The 14,215-nt window shown below is 41.3% G+C and overlaps 1 protein-coding gene across 2 annotated transcripts; it reads left to right on the top strand.

The window, feature by feature from the left end:
• Positions 1-1,606: 1,606 nt before the first annotated feature.
• On the top strand, positions 1,607-13,981 carry hgfac (HGF activator). 2 transcript variants are annotated; one of them, XM_023431219.2, is made up of 14 exons: positions 1,608-1,916; positions 2,035-2,089; positions 2,498-2,591; positions 4,326-4,399; positions 4,518-4,661; positions 5,576-5,707; positions 7,355-7,465; positions 8,035-8,209; positions 9,045-9,142; positions 10,104-10,368; positions 11,318-11,457; positions 11,657-11,797; positions 12,840-12,982; positions 13,656-13,981. In XM_023431219.2, exons 1-14 carry the CDS (start codon positions 1,851-1,853, stop codon positions 13,827-13,829), a joined length of 1,812 nt encoding a protein of 603 aa, XP_023286987.1. In that variant the 5' UTR covers positions 1,608-1,850; the 3' UTR covers positions 13,830-13,981. The 2 variants fall into 2 exon arrangements, with proteins under 2 accessions (XP_023286989.1, XP_023286987.1); XM_023431221.2 differs by lacking the exons at positions 8,035-8,209; positions 9,045-9,142 and having other exon boundaries at positions 1,607-1,916.
• Positions 13,982-14,215: the final 234 nt, after the last annotated feature.

Genomic DNA, 14,215 nt, shown 5'->3' with positions numbered 1-14,215 from the left:
CTGACCCCCTTCTCTTTTGTACATAGTTTACTCCTGGTATTTCCTAGTAGCGGGGAAACCCTCTTCACCATCCTGTTCTAACCTCTAGCTCATCTTGTCAAAAATGCTTGAAATATTCCTCTGCTGGAGTTTATATAATCCAAAGTCTTACATAAGACATTCACATTCCTGAATGGACTTAAATGTGTTTGCAAAGCCAGAACCGTCAATAATTAACAATACAGTTGTCTTAGTTGAACAATTTCCTCTGTGGAAACACACCACCTTCACCTGGGGATTGGTTACCCCATGTGGACGTGCTCTTTAGTCGTCCGGCCTCCTCTTTGTATTTTTAGCCCAGCATCTGGAGAGGGATTGTTACAGCTGGTGAAAATTAGAGGTTAGATTGTGGGACTGTGGAGGTTGTCTTGACACAGCATGTCCCTGCTGGAATGCTGACAACACATGACGCTCATAGGGTTTATCACACTCTTCCCGTTAATTCGTCCCTGTTTTCAAACGTACTGTCATTATTGAAGTCTTCATTAGTAATTCCTCCCAGATCCTTGATTCACCCTCATAACTGGACTTTCGCTTATCTAATTCTAATTCATGATAACTCCCTAAACCAAGCCACCTGTAAATGTTTTGATGTCTAGTCTGCCTCCACCCTCTGCTTCTCTGCCAGTTCCCATGGAACCTACTTTGCTACTATATGTTGGGACACTTATGTTGAAGGGCAGACACACCTGTACCACATGATGCAACAATTAACTGCAAAACAGTGCACTTCCACCCTGATGTAGTTCGTTTGTGCCAGTGATTAGGTTTTGCACCTACATAAAGTTGGAGGAGTTTGGATAGACAAATTAATATTAAAAGAGTTAAAAAGAGCTGCACAAAGTTATATTTTCTGTAGACTTCACTACAGAAAATATAGCCGAAATAATCAGACTGACATTTCATTTTCAGTATAACATCTTTTTACTTTGAATGACAGAGGAACTTCTCAGCAAATTATTAATTATTTTCTATGAGCTTAATTTAATCACATTTCACATTCTTGTGTTAGTATATGTCCTAATGTTTCTGTAAAAATGAAATGTTGGAGCACTTTGACTCAGAGAACCCAGGGAATTGGGCCGACTCCGGCCAAGTGCTGGCACACTGGGCTGTGTTCTGGCAGTGGCTGTGGCCCAGTAATGGGTGCCAGATTTGGCTGGGTTTTGGATGTAGGGACTTTGGTTGATTTCCGCTGAGAATTTGCACATCTGACTAAACTTGTGCCAGTGTTTTTTCAAACCTAACTAGCATTAGCCTAAACTCATGATATAACTTGTACTGAACTGTTATTAATTGTACATTTTTGCTTATTAGATATTTACTTATTCATTGGAGCATGTTAAAAATAAACAAAAAAAAACAATATACAACAACCAGACATTACAGCTTGAAACAAAAACCGTGTTAGCCTAAAAGTAACTCCACACCGAGTAGCCTAATATTAGGGTGCCAGTGGCGGGACAGGAGGGACCCCCGCCTCTGCCTCAGCCTCTGGAAAGTTTTGGTCTCTTCTCTCTGTCATAACTTGCAATGATAAACCGTGGGCGTCTGCGGAGAAGGTGCCGAGGGAACACCAGCCACCAACCAGGGTATCGCCTCGGAGAGATAGACAAGACTCATGACGCAACGGCTTTACTCAATGCAGCTCAATATTGTGAGGGACAGGATAATACTTGCAGGATTTCCCACGTTTCCTATGACCAAAAGCGGGCTGAGGACTCTGAAACTGACAGATATAACGTGACAGACACAGACCCTCTTCCCGAGTTCAGGAAATAAGCTTCTCCGGACAGAAAGGGCAGCAACCGATGCAAACTTTTCTGATGGCATACATTATATTACTTTTCCTACCTTGTGTTTTCAGTGCATGGGCGGTAAGTTTTGACCATCCTACTCACCTATGCGGGTCTCTCTTTTTTTTTTTTTTTTGTAATCCCTAGCGTGAGTAAAAAGCAAGGGAACAATAAAATAACGTATCGTCCTTGTTTTCAGCGAATATTAGTCCCTGGATACGAATCAAAAGAGCCATGGAGGGAGAGCCGGAAAGGTAGGTTTTTACTTCAGTCCTGTGTTTAATTTAGAGGAAAAAGAGGGAGGGAGGGGGATGCACATCGGAGTGGCAGAGGATCTGATATATTTTCAGCTTGAGGAACTGAGAAAATTGGTGGTGCAACATGAATCTAAAGCATGTGGGAGCTAGTGCTTGTACCAGGTCTGTAATCTGTCATTTAACAGCATGATTTATCTGTTTGAAGAAAGGATAATTGATTAAATGTCCCTGATCAGAAAGCCATGGACAAAGTGAAAACAGTATTCGTGTGTGAGATACAGAGGGAAACACAAATGTTTTGGAGACAGTTTCTAATATAACTTGTGTATTTCCCCATTTGTGTTCATTGAAAGTCACTAACAGGCTGTGTGTTTCCCCCCCCCCCCCCCCCTGCTCTGTTGCCAGTTCTTACTATAACAGGCGAAGAATGTAAATTCCCATTTCGTCAGGGTGGAAGGATTCACCATCACTGCATCACCATTAAGCCCTCAAGATCGTGGTGAGTCCTCATCAGCCAGCCTGTCTGGATCTATTGTTTGGGTTACACAAACAGTCACTAATGTGTGTGTAGTCACATAAAGTTACCACATACTCAGATTACACAAAAGAGGCAACTCAACACTCGTAGATGTGCTGCCTCATCATATTCGGTTATGTTCGGACGCACACTCACAAACTCTCTACGTCACTATCTCACAGAGCACAGGTATTTAAAAGAAAAAAAAAAGGTATAAAAACACTGGTATTTTCCACCACACTACAGTAATGAAAGTGACCCTGATGCAATGTGTAATTGTGTGTAGTGTCACATAATTAAAGCTTGCAGTGACAAGGGATTTGCGCAACAGTGTCATTGGGAAAGATAATGCAATTTTAATGAGGTAATGAGCTAATTGCCTTTAATAAATTGCTCATTGCTGAATCATTTATGGGCCTTGTAATCATTTGTGTGTCACAACTGTGTCAAAATACAGTGATATCAAACCTATAGCGTTATGGTGATATAACATGTAGAAACATCCTGTAAAACTATGATTATATAGATAAAGTTTATAACACATTTACTACTTCATACAGTTTATCCTAAGGGTTTATAAACAGCTGTCACATTAAAACCATCATGATTGAATTTTTATTGCTTCTGATTGTAGCACAGCTGCAGAATCTTTTATTTTTAATAGATGTTTATTTTGGAAAAAAAAAAACAGAAACAGACATGCCGAGGGGATTTCATCATTCTTTGGAACTGAGACAGGAAGGGTGGATGCCAACGAGCTGGAGCAACATGTATGCAATTACATATGGCCCAACATCTCTTGTCCACCTACACATAATGTTACTGCAATATGACCCAAGGTGCTTTTGTGATGTGTTCATGAGCTTAGCGTCGAGATATGCATTATGATATACCCATTATGTACCGCAGATTCAGTGAGCGGTGCAGGAGACGTTTCTTCACTTTGATTAAATGAATGGATGATTGACAGAGTTAAATCAATACTGGTTGGTTATTACAAAGAGAGTGTTTTTCACCTGGCTGATAAAAGTGGGACATTTCCATCACAGAGAGATTTTTAGATCAGGGGTAGATAAAAGCATCTATCATGATATAAGGGTTTTTATGTCACAATGTCTGTGTAATTCATTTTCACTAAATCAGTTGAGGAAGTATTAATGGATAAAATAACCAGATATGAATCTGTGCTGTGCAAAAACACATCTAAAAAGATTAAGTGTGTACATTCATGCTAGCAGCTCTGAGGGTGAACTTAGGGACAACAGTGCTTTGTGCTAACACCAGCATGCTAACATGCTCACAGTGACATCATGCTGATGTTTAGCAGGTTTAATGCTTGTCATGTTTACCATCCTCGTTTAGCTTGTTATCATGCTAATGTTTGCTAAGTAGCACTAAACAGTACAGCTGAGGCTGATGGGAATGAGAGGACACGATGACGATGCAAGATGAAAAAAATTAATCCAATAGTTTTTGGGATATTTCAATCTGGACCAAAGTGTTGGACAGACACACTGGTCATATAGTATTGCCATAAGGGAGTTGCTCTCACTGACTTGCAAAACTGCCCACAGTGACCTGCCCGATGACAAATTCATATCTCAAGGTGCATATCGTTATTTTGCCCAACCCTAATTTCACAGTGAATTTTTCTTCAGTTTGTAATCCAGGTGAGTTGCTAGTGAGTGTACTATGTGTCTGTTTCCTCTCTGACAGGTGCTCTCTTACTCATAACTTTGATCGGGACCGGCAGTGGGGCTTCTGTGCGCCGGAGAAAACGCAACCAGATGGTTGGTTTTTACTGAAGTTCGTTCAGACACAGAAAATGTAGCATTTCACTATAAGAGATGCCGCGTTTTGCTCTTGTTCATCCTCTTATTGTGGTTTTTCTTCTTTGGTGTGTTTCAGTTTTCGTCCACACGTCTCGCAGAATCATGGATCCATGTCAGGTGAACCCGTGTCAGAATGGGGGCGTCTGCACGCTGATGCAACACAGACACACATTTGAGTGCACCTGTCCCGAGGGCTTCTCTGGGAGACTTTGTGTGCAGAGTAGGTAGACTTGACCATTACTATTGTTTTATGAGTTAAAGGTATAACGTAATGTGTAATGTTTTTTTGTGGTTACCATTTCTGTTTTTACCATATATTCAGTCTCATATTCAGTATTGGCAACTAGTGTCACAAACTACACTCTCTGCTTGCTTGAGTTGAGTGTTTTCCCATCAATGTGCACAATAGGCTGCTTACTGTCAATCACCTGACAGCCAGAGAAGGAAACAGAAGTCTTTGCCAGGAAAAGATCCCTCAAAATATGTCAACACATTTTATCATCATTTTCATATTGTTTAAAGGAAACATGGCGCCAGGGTTAAGAGATAATCTACTTTAGAAATGACTCCACATGGTAGTTTGGCAAAGCATAATACCCATTTACTAGTTTTTTCCAAATTTCATGGTCTTCATGAAACAGTCAATAAATTGTTATCATGATGATACTGAAACAACTAAATGCATACTGAGTAAACCCAGTGGACTTATTTAGGCCGTGAAATCAGTTAAAAGCTCTGGAAAAAGCTTATAAATCGACCTGTGAGTGAGATTATTTTGTTGAAAAAGGTGGAAAGTAATATTTAAACGGTATCCGTTTTTGTATTCTTCTGTCTCTTATCTCTGTTGAAGAAATTTCCCCTTCAGTTCCAGAGAAGCCAAAGAAAAATGGAAAAATCTCTCGTGACTCATGTGCACATAGGTTCCAACCTTGCATGTGAAGTCATTTGTCTTACTCACTAACAAAAACAATGAAACGTAAACACAAGAAAAACACTTGTATCCACATGCATCCACTCTGAATGCATGTCACACAGCTCAGCTATCAGAGTTTGTTCTATATGGTCCACTAAGCTCTTCAATCACCTCTCACATTTCAAACCTATTGCCTTTTGTGTGTTGTGTCGGCTCTTCAGAGAAGTGCTATGAAACCATACACCTGCGCTATTATGACATCGGAGAGTCTTGGGGACGAATTCACCTCCGCAACGTGGAACAGTGCACATGTGTGGCAGGGGAAATCAAGTGTGAAAGAGTCCGCTACACAAGTAAGGCGTCAGCTTTTGTTCTTCTGCTCCAACTGTGTCTTGTTTTTGCTCCGTGAACTAAGAATGAGATAAATTCCCAGCAGACACTGCGCATTTTTTTTTAGTAGTTCATGTACATCTGATATATGAGAGCTTTTCCCCCAAAAAACTTAAAAGATGGAGAAAAACTCAAGCTGCAAAAACTTCAGTTGGTTTTTTTGGTTTCACAACTTTTTCATGCCTCAGTATGTAGTGAGTAAAAAAAAAAAAAAAGTATCAGATCTCCTCCCAGCCTGAAAAAAACCCTTTTTTCTCCCTTCAAAATCACCTCCTAGCAGAATATAAGAAGACAAGTCCTACCCTCTCTTTGATCACAGCTCCATAGTTACAAGAGTAACCTTGCCATGGATGAAAAGACAGATTATATGACTCACCGTGACTCAGGAATGGTGTTTTAGGACACACCCCATGGGTCCATGAGGTGCTTTCATTTTAACAGATTCTCTGGCATAAAGGAGCGAGCAGCAGTGAGGTCGTTTCATGCTCCCTCGACCGAAACTGCTTTTTGTCATGATGGTAGGGGTTAATCTTACACTGGTCATGGAAAAAAAAAAAAAAAGGTTCCTTTTAGCTGAGTGCACCTGAAGCGGATGGTATTTTTTATCTTGTACTGAGATCAGTTTTATGTGTTGGCTTATTTGAACGAAGATGTCCTCAAGAGGATGAATTCACCTCCCAAAACACAGCGTTTACACACTGTGATCTTTAAATGGACCCAATGAAGACAGGGCATCACTGCATATTATACAGATGTTGCAGCAGATCTTAGGTGAATGTTTAGTGCCAAATACACTTTATGTACATTTATGTGCAGGGCCGGTTTGTGCTGCGCCTTTCATGCAACTGCAAGTTAAAGTGTATATTTCACTGGTGAGAATTATTCAGTCAAACCTGCATTCATTTATTTTTTGGCCACTTGGAGGCAGTGCAAAAAGCTGTATACACAAAACTGACATGTAAACACCTTATAAAGTTGTCATGGTAAACGTTTTAGTAAACAGTTGCCTATTTACATGTCCGTCAAACAGCATCATTATCATTCAAATTTTTTCTCATGCTTTTTTTTTTTTTTTGCCCTCATCAAAGTCCTGAGGGAAATATCTTCCTCTTTAGCTGCTAAATGCTCCACTGTGTTCACTGGCAAGTCGCTAACATTGTCTGTCTGCCATTTGGTGCCGCGCAGTAGGTTTATCAGAGCTTTTATGAAAGATAAAAAAAAAACTGCTGCCTGCTGTGATTGAAAACAGCGCTGATGTGAGGCCAGAAAACCCAAACAATGAGCTGAAAGATGCTAAAATCCTCTGCAGAGCTCAGGGGACCTGCAGAGTTGTTTGATAAATGTCTTTGGGTTTATTGCTAGGAGCGACCCCTGTGACACCACACACTGGTTTTTTTTGGATCCATTGTTCGCATGAAAATATTGATTAATGCAGCTTTAAATTCAGCGAGTTAAAAAACATAATAATAATGATAATAGTAGTAATTTAATGAGAAGTTTTAAATACTAATGATAAAGAGATATTTTACATGCTAAAACAAGTGCAGGACACAAAGAAATATAGGGTTTATAGTGTTTAGACGTGACATTGTGTGTCTTGATGTGTCCAGTGTGCCGCAGGAACCCTTGTCACAACGAGGGAACATGTCGAAGGATCGTGACCACCGGCAAGGAGGTGTGCAACTGCAGGCGTGGCTACAGCGGACCGTACTGTAGCTTTGGTGAGTAGAGGAGACTCTGTGTGACACTGTTCCCCTCATTCAGTTAGAAATGCACAGTTTGCTCGAACTGAATATCATCAGTATAATCACATAATGGTTCTATCTGGCAGAAAATATTAATAGGATAATAGGATTCACATTTTCCAACGGCTGCACAGTCTGCATCATCAGAGCAGTTCCTATATTTATATGTTCCCCTTCTGTTTATTTGTCACATTTGCATGCTCATACAGTGCATGCCAGTTCATGCATGCGTGTGTGTGTGTGTGTGTGTGTGTGTGTGTGAAAACGGTTTGATTAATAGTAGCAGGTGGAGACATGAGCAAGCTGCCGAACTTGTCCCCGGTTGTTGTAACTGTTAATGCATGCAGAGAGGGTTTAGTAAGACTTGTTCTGACTGATTCCAGCGTGAAGGAAAGAGATCTGTCATCACCCAGATTCTCATCTGCATCCGCAAATGGACCGATTGCCTCCATATTGTTTACATACCTGTGTTATACTGTGGAATCGAGGCATTGAGATTGCTCTGCGCTTCCGTCTGTGGTTTGTGTGTATGCATGTGTGTGCAGAGCCGGAGACAGAGTGCTATAACAGCAGGGGCAAGCGTTACCGAGGGCTGGCGGACACCACGGTGTCTGGCGCCCGGTGTCTGCCGTGGAACTCAGACCTGCTGTATGACGAGCTCCATGTCGGCACGGTGGTTGCATCGCCCCTCAGGGGCCTCGGGGAGCATGCCTACTGCAGGTGTGTGTGTGCTGAGACGTCCTGCTAATTATCTGCTGCTGTAGATTTTTGGTTGACAAACTCACGGTTCACGATTATGTTTATGGCTTATCTGCAAAGCCAGATTTCTTCATACTTTTGCCCTAAAATCAATTTTAAAGCTGAAATATCCAACTTTTTTAACATGTGCTAACAAAAGTGTTTGCTAGTCCTAACCCCTTATCTGTGAAGTTCATGTGCCAACACTTGTCACTTATATGCATGAGCCCTCAAATGAAATCCACTCAGAGGCAACCAGCAACTTTAAACCCACCACGAGCGATAAAGAAGCACGTAGTGAATCCAGCCTGTCTATGATTAAAAAAAAAAAAAAAAACAGGTTTTATCTCTGGCACATTTGCTCCACTTCTATTCCTTACTGCTTTCATTTGTTGTTGTTGCTATGACTACCCAGCAGCCATATAGCATGCCCAGAGCAAATGATATATGCCCTAAAATGTCCCAAACATCAAAGGAAAGCCAATTTCAAGAAAACACTGGGCACAAACACACAGACTCAGACTGTGTGACTGGCTCAGACTCAGATGAATCATTTGTAATTATTGTTAGTTTATTGCTGGAAAAGTTGCATATTGCAGGTTTAATATCGACGAAACCTTCTTATAAGTGAAGGCAAAAAATCTTAAATCATTGATGTGTGAGTATGAGGCTCGGTGAGAGATTGAAGCCAGCGTCCCAGAGAGCCATGCAGCCACTGTGTTGTATTGAGTAATGCTTGGTGTTAAAAACAGCGATGCCACACCTACACACACTCTGTCCGCTGTGTTTGTGTGTGTTTGTGTGTGTGTGTGCGCAGAAACCCAGATGGGGACAAGATGCCGTGGTGCTACACACTAAATGACGATGCCATCTCCTGGGAGTACTGTGACGTCCCCTCCTGTGTGATGCCCGTGTGTGAGTAAACAGGGCACGGGAGTGGAGTCTCTTTTGTTGTCACTAATTATAGTTCGTTTCACCACTGACTGGGTGTGTTGATACTTTGATGCTTTGCCTTATGGTAAAGGCATCATATATCTGGTAGCTTGGCCAGGCATATTTCCAAGACAGCTTGATTTTGCGTTGATTCATTTATGAATTCTTGCCATCCCTGCATTTTTAATGCCAAATAAGGTGTATTTCCTCATGTACCTTATGAAGGATAGCATATTCATTTAGCTGTCCTTATTATACACCCCTCTTTGAATATTCATCTCATTATTATAAAGTATGAAAAATATGAAAGGGACTTTTAATGCTGCATCATCTGGTATTTTCATTGTCTCAACCTCATTAAATAAAAGAATACAGCGAATCTGCAGAGTCACGCTGCTCTGAAAGGCTGGATTCAGCCGAGTCGACTGGTTCAGTGGTGGAGGTTGTTTGTTTTTTTTTTGTTTTTTTTGTTTTTTTTCAACGTGGGCTAGATGAGATAGTGGGGGAAATAAGGCATGAGTCACAGTGAATCAACATGTCATGTCAGGTGGAGGAGCCAAATATTCATGTGGTGAGTGGGATTTGGCACAGTTGGCCGTTTGTCATGGTGCCAGGGGTATGCACAGAATCCACAAGCTTGTTCCATCTGCTTCACCCTCTTCAGCATATGATTTGCAGCATGGAGACGCACTGTTACCCTGACATTATCACCATACAGAAGAGCTTTATTGCTTCTAGCGGAGGGTGGGGGTCAGCCAAGACAGAAATATTGAAAATATTCAGGAGAAGTGTTTAGGAAGTGAGCTGCAAAATATTCCAGTTGTCAGACTTGTTTGTAGTGATTTCATCTGTTCTAGCTCTTGTTAGAAAATTGTAGTTTATAGTAGTAGGCAGGAATAGTAGATTTCCTAATATATAATCATGCACTTGTTTCCTTATGCAGTTTCTTCTCGAAGGATTGTCCCATTTGAAGTCCTGCCCGCCATTAAAAAACCTAACCCCCGCAAGCCAGCAAAAAAGCCTGTGTGTGGGAAAAAGCACAAGAAGAGGTTGTCGATGGCTAGAGGGAGGATAATGGGTGGAAGCTCAGTTCTGCCAGGTACTCACCCCTGGATGGCAGCGATTTACAGTGAGCAGTCAGACTTCTGCGCCGGCACCCTCGTCTCCTCTTGCTGGGTCGTCTCTGCAGCACACTGCTTCTTCCGCAAGTATGTTATGGGTTTATTTCAGCCGCAATGGATGTTTTCGATTTATGTCACTGCAGAACCAGTAAAGGTTTTGCAGCCCCCGTGAGTCAATATACTGTACATAATGTCATTGTTTAAAAAAAAAAAAAAATGTGCCTCCAAAACTTGAGTGAGTGAAAAGACGTTTTGTAACCTTGGGAGCCCTTTTCAGTTTGTAAAAACCATCAACCTGCAGAAAACATTCTTTGTTCAGCGGGGGAGCATTATTCTCTCTGAGCTGTTTTCTGACCGGTGTTGAGCTGAAGAAGAAGCGACATTCAAAAGGCAAGTCATTTAAAGACTTTGACCCCTCAGCTTCACAGCCTTATGAACAGACTATATTTAGAGCAGCATCCAGTTCGAGGAAAACCTAAAAACATCACATGCACAGATGCTGTTTACGTGCAGATGCATGCATTTGCTCCTGATGTCAACAAACAGGCCTCAGGTGTCAAGTCCGAAGATCTTTTGTTAAAGCATGAAATCATTAAATCGGACAGCAGTTGCAGAGTGCAAAAAGCCATTTTATCTTCGGAAGTCTGCAGGATATCTGCAAGGCTTACTTTTAAATTTACATCCGCTGCTCAACTTTTCTAACCAGCTGCACTTTGTTTGAAGCAGAACAGGAGTCTACAATGTTCATTACACACCACAGTACAAAATCCTTTTGGGAGTATAAATGTACTGGATACATTTCATGGCAGTCTACCTGTTCAGATTTAGTATTTCTTGTGCAAATGCGGAATAGACTGATGGTAGTGGTAAAAGAGAGCTCAGGGCATCTCAGGATTCACTGTCTGGAGACAAACATTTCAAGGAAATCCAACCAGCAGTTGTGGCGATAACTTGGCTCTGGACTTTAGTGTTGGACAGACAGGCAGTGTTATGAGTGCATAATTTCTGTGCCATTAATAAAAATGTCTTCTCACAGCCCACTGAAGTCTCAGATTCGTGTGGTGCTCGGCCAGCAGAGGTTTAACGTAACCGATCCCAACACCAGGACGTTCGGAGTGGAGAAGTACATCTTTCCAAAACAGTTCTCGGTGTTTAATCCAACACTACATGACATTGGTAATCATTAATTGCACACCGCACACACACACACACACACACACACACACACACACACACACACACACACACACACACTGACAGTTGGGTGTGGCAGTTTCACTGAGCAGCGGAGTCTCCAAGTCTACCACTTGCTTCATCACTTTAACTTTTCAATGTCTCTTTGCCTGTTTCATAACGTTACATCTCTGCTTGGCAGTTCTGATCAAACTGAAGAAGCAGGACGGACGCTGTGTGAGGAGAACCCCGTTCATCCAACCCATCTGTCTCCCAGACAAAAGCATGACGTTCCCCGATGACTACTGTTGTACTATCAGCGGCTGGGGACACACTCATGAGAGTGAGTGATGAAGACATCGTGGCAGTGCTGCCTCACTCGTGCTTTAGTTTCATTCTGACAGAATTTTTGTCTTCACATAATATAACATAACTTTTTTTGGGGGGGGGGTTTGGAGTTTTTTTAGCAACCATGCATTCTATTTTTTAGAGCCTCATGTTGGGAAACATCATGGAAACACATTGTTTAATGGGTTTACTGGGTAATTTCCCAGTAAGTCTCTTGGAAAGAGCGACTCATTTTACTACTAAATTACAGGGGAGTTATTTTAGTTAGAACTTAGTTGTGTGGAATTCATACTCATTTGTTGATTTTTCACTTTATGGCCCTGCGCACCCACACAGGTGTTTTCAATTATTCTGACTAATTAGACCTCTGTTCTGGTGAGTGGAGCTGTCCCTACACGATCTAAAACAATTTAGAGCACATAAGCTCAATCACAAATCATTGCACGTTATAGTTTATAAAGTATAGTAGCTTTAATGTGAATAGGCCGATGCTGGAGTCTAACCAGTAAAGCAATATAGCTACATTTTAAGGTGTTATTAACTGTACTGCATTACATAAAAGCATACGGACCATCTCACAGACTGGAGTTAATGGATTTTTCACAGAGAAAACTACTGGTCTCACTTCCTCCACACTGTCAGTATGGCTGTTAGTGAGCACCTCCCAGTGACTACTGGGGGAAGCTAGCCTGAGTTAGCTGAAATCAGCTATTGTTGCAGCCTAAATGTCGCAAACGTGACTCACATTCTGGTAGTGGCAGGAGCTACACTGGAGAATGATATGTAAATGACGGTGTAAATTGTTGACAACAAAGCTGACAGGAGAGTGGGGGAGATGTCAAATCAATCCCAGTCTATCCACACCTACACAGCACTGAGACGAGTCTAATGAGACGAGTCTAATGAGGCAACCTAAGTGAAACCACCTGTGTGGGTGGACCACGGATGTGTTGGGGCCTTTAATTCAACTTGTAGATGCTATCCAAACAACAACATTTACACTTTCTTTTTGGTGTTATTTGTGCTTTATTTAACAGAGGCAAACGCGTACTCCAGTCTACAGGAGGCTGGAGTGAGACTGATTTCTCATGACACTTGTAGGAAGCCTGAAGTCTACGGCAACCATGTCACTGCCGACATGATTTGTGCAGGGCTCAACGGCTGTGTCGACGCATGCCAGGTAGGAAAGCATTTCAAGATGGAGTGTGATTATTGAATCTAACACTGCCGAGGTTGCTTATGTCCCAGCATAGAATATAATTTAAAATCGGCTCAGCTATGGAACAGTTACACACCTGTAAATATTCAGTTTAAACTAATCTTTACTTAATGGTCTAACAACTTAGATTTACTTTAATGTTGCTTAAATATAAAGTAGGCTGAGTTTGAACTTACAAAGAGCTATTGTAACCTGCTCCTTGTTTTAACTTTTATTACTCGGAGGAGTATTGGAAAGTACAATTGATCATGAAATATTCCTGGCAAAATGTGCTCCTGGAGCCTCCCCTCAGCTCTGCAAGGGTCGATATCAGAAAGTTGTCTTGAGGTATCGGGGTAATGAAACAGCACTTCAGATTCCCCTGAGTGAGCAGCTGGGGGAAGTTAGCGAGGGGCTGAAATCTGTCCACAGTGCCAAACTACCCACTCAACCTGCTGTGTAAAATATTTAAGCTCCTTCTTCCTAAATTAAATGTCACAGTTGTTAACTGTTTACCTCATGAGCAGAGTGCAATTTTCAGTCATATATTAGGTTGAAGTGAGTGACTCAGCTGTTTGTGTGCCACCGCTTTGATCTATCCATGTATGTTTATATGTGTGCGGACTGTATGTACTTATGTGTGTGTTTTCCCCAGGGTGACTCCGGGGGCCCTCTGGCCTGTGCTAGGAATGATGTCAGCTTCCTGTATGGGATCATCAGCTGGGGAGAGGGCTGCGGCCGCTCTGGAAAGCCTGGTGTTTACACTAAAGTAGTGAACTATATCGACTGGATCAATTCAGTGATCAGACGTAAACCCAAGGCTTCATGAATGGAAATGACCTGGACATTGGCTTTAATATGAAATATTGTACTGTATTATATTATATGTTTTTTTATTGTAATACTTGTGGAAGTATATAGATTATCTTTTTTAACTGTGAAACTTTTCGTAACTGAATAAACCTTTATTGACTTGATAAAGCTTTGGGTGTCTATTTAAAGATTACTGTCTTAGGCAGGTAAAGTACTTTGAGAGACCAAACTTTATTTTGGATATAAAAGAGGAACATGTATTTTTACTGCTTTCACACTCATACAAGTGTTAATTATTTACTCTCATTTGATTTCTTTTACATAATTTTTTTCCTTCAGTTTCCGGCTGCCAGTTACAAATACACTGAAAAAAATCAAAGAGAAACACAAACTTAAAATGAA

This window comes from Seriola lalandi, unplaced genomic scaffold, assembly GCF_002814215.2.
Source record: "Seriola lalandi dorsalis isolate HSWRI2012SDOR001 ecotype SW California unplaced genomic scaffold, Sedor1 jcf7180002054919, whole genome shotgun sequence".
NCBI classification, from domain to species: Eukaryota; Metazoa; Chordata; class Actinopteri; order Carangiformes; family Carangidae; genus Seriola; species Seriola lalandi.
Note: the sequence above shows the minus strand (reverse complement) of the source record. Positions and strands in the feature narration are given on the sequence as shown.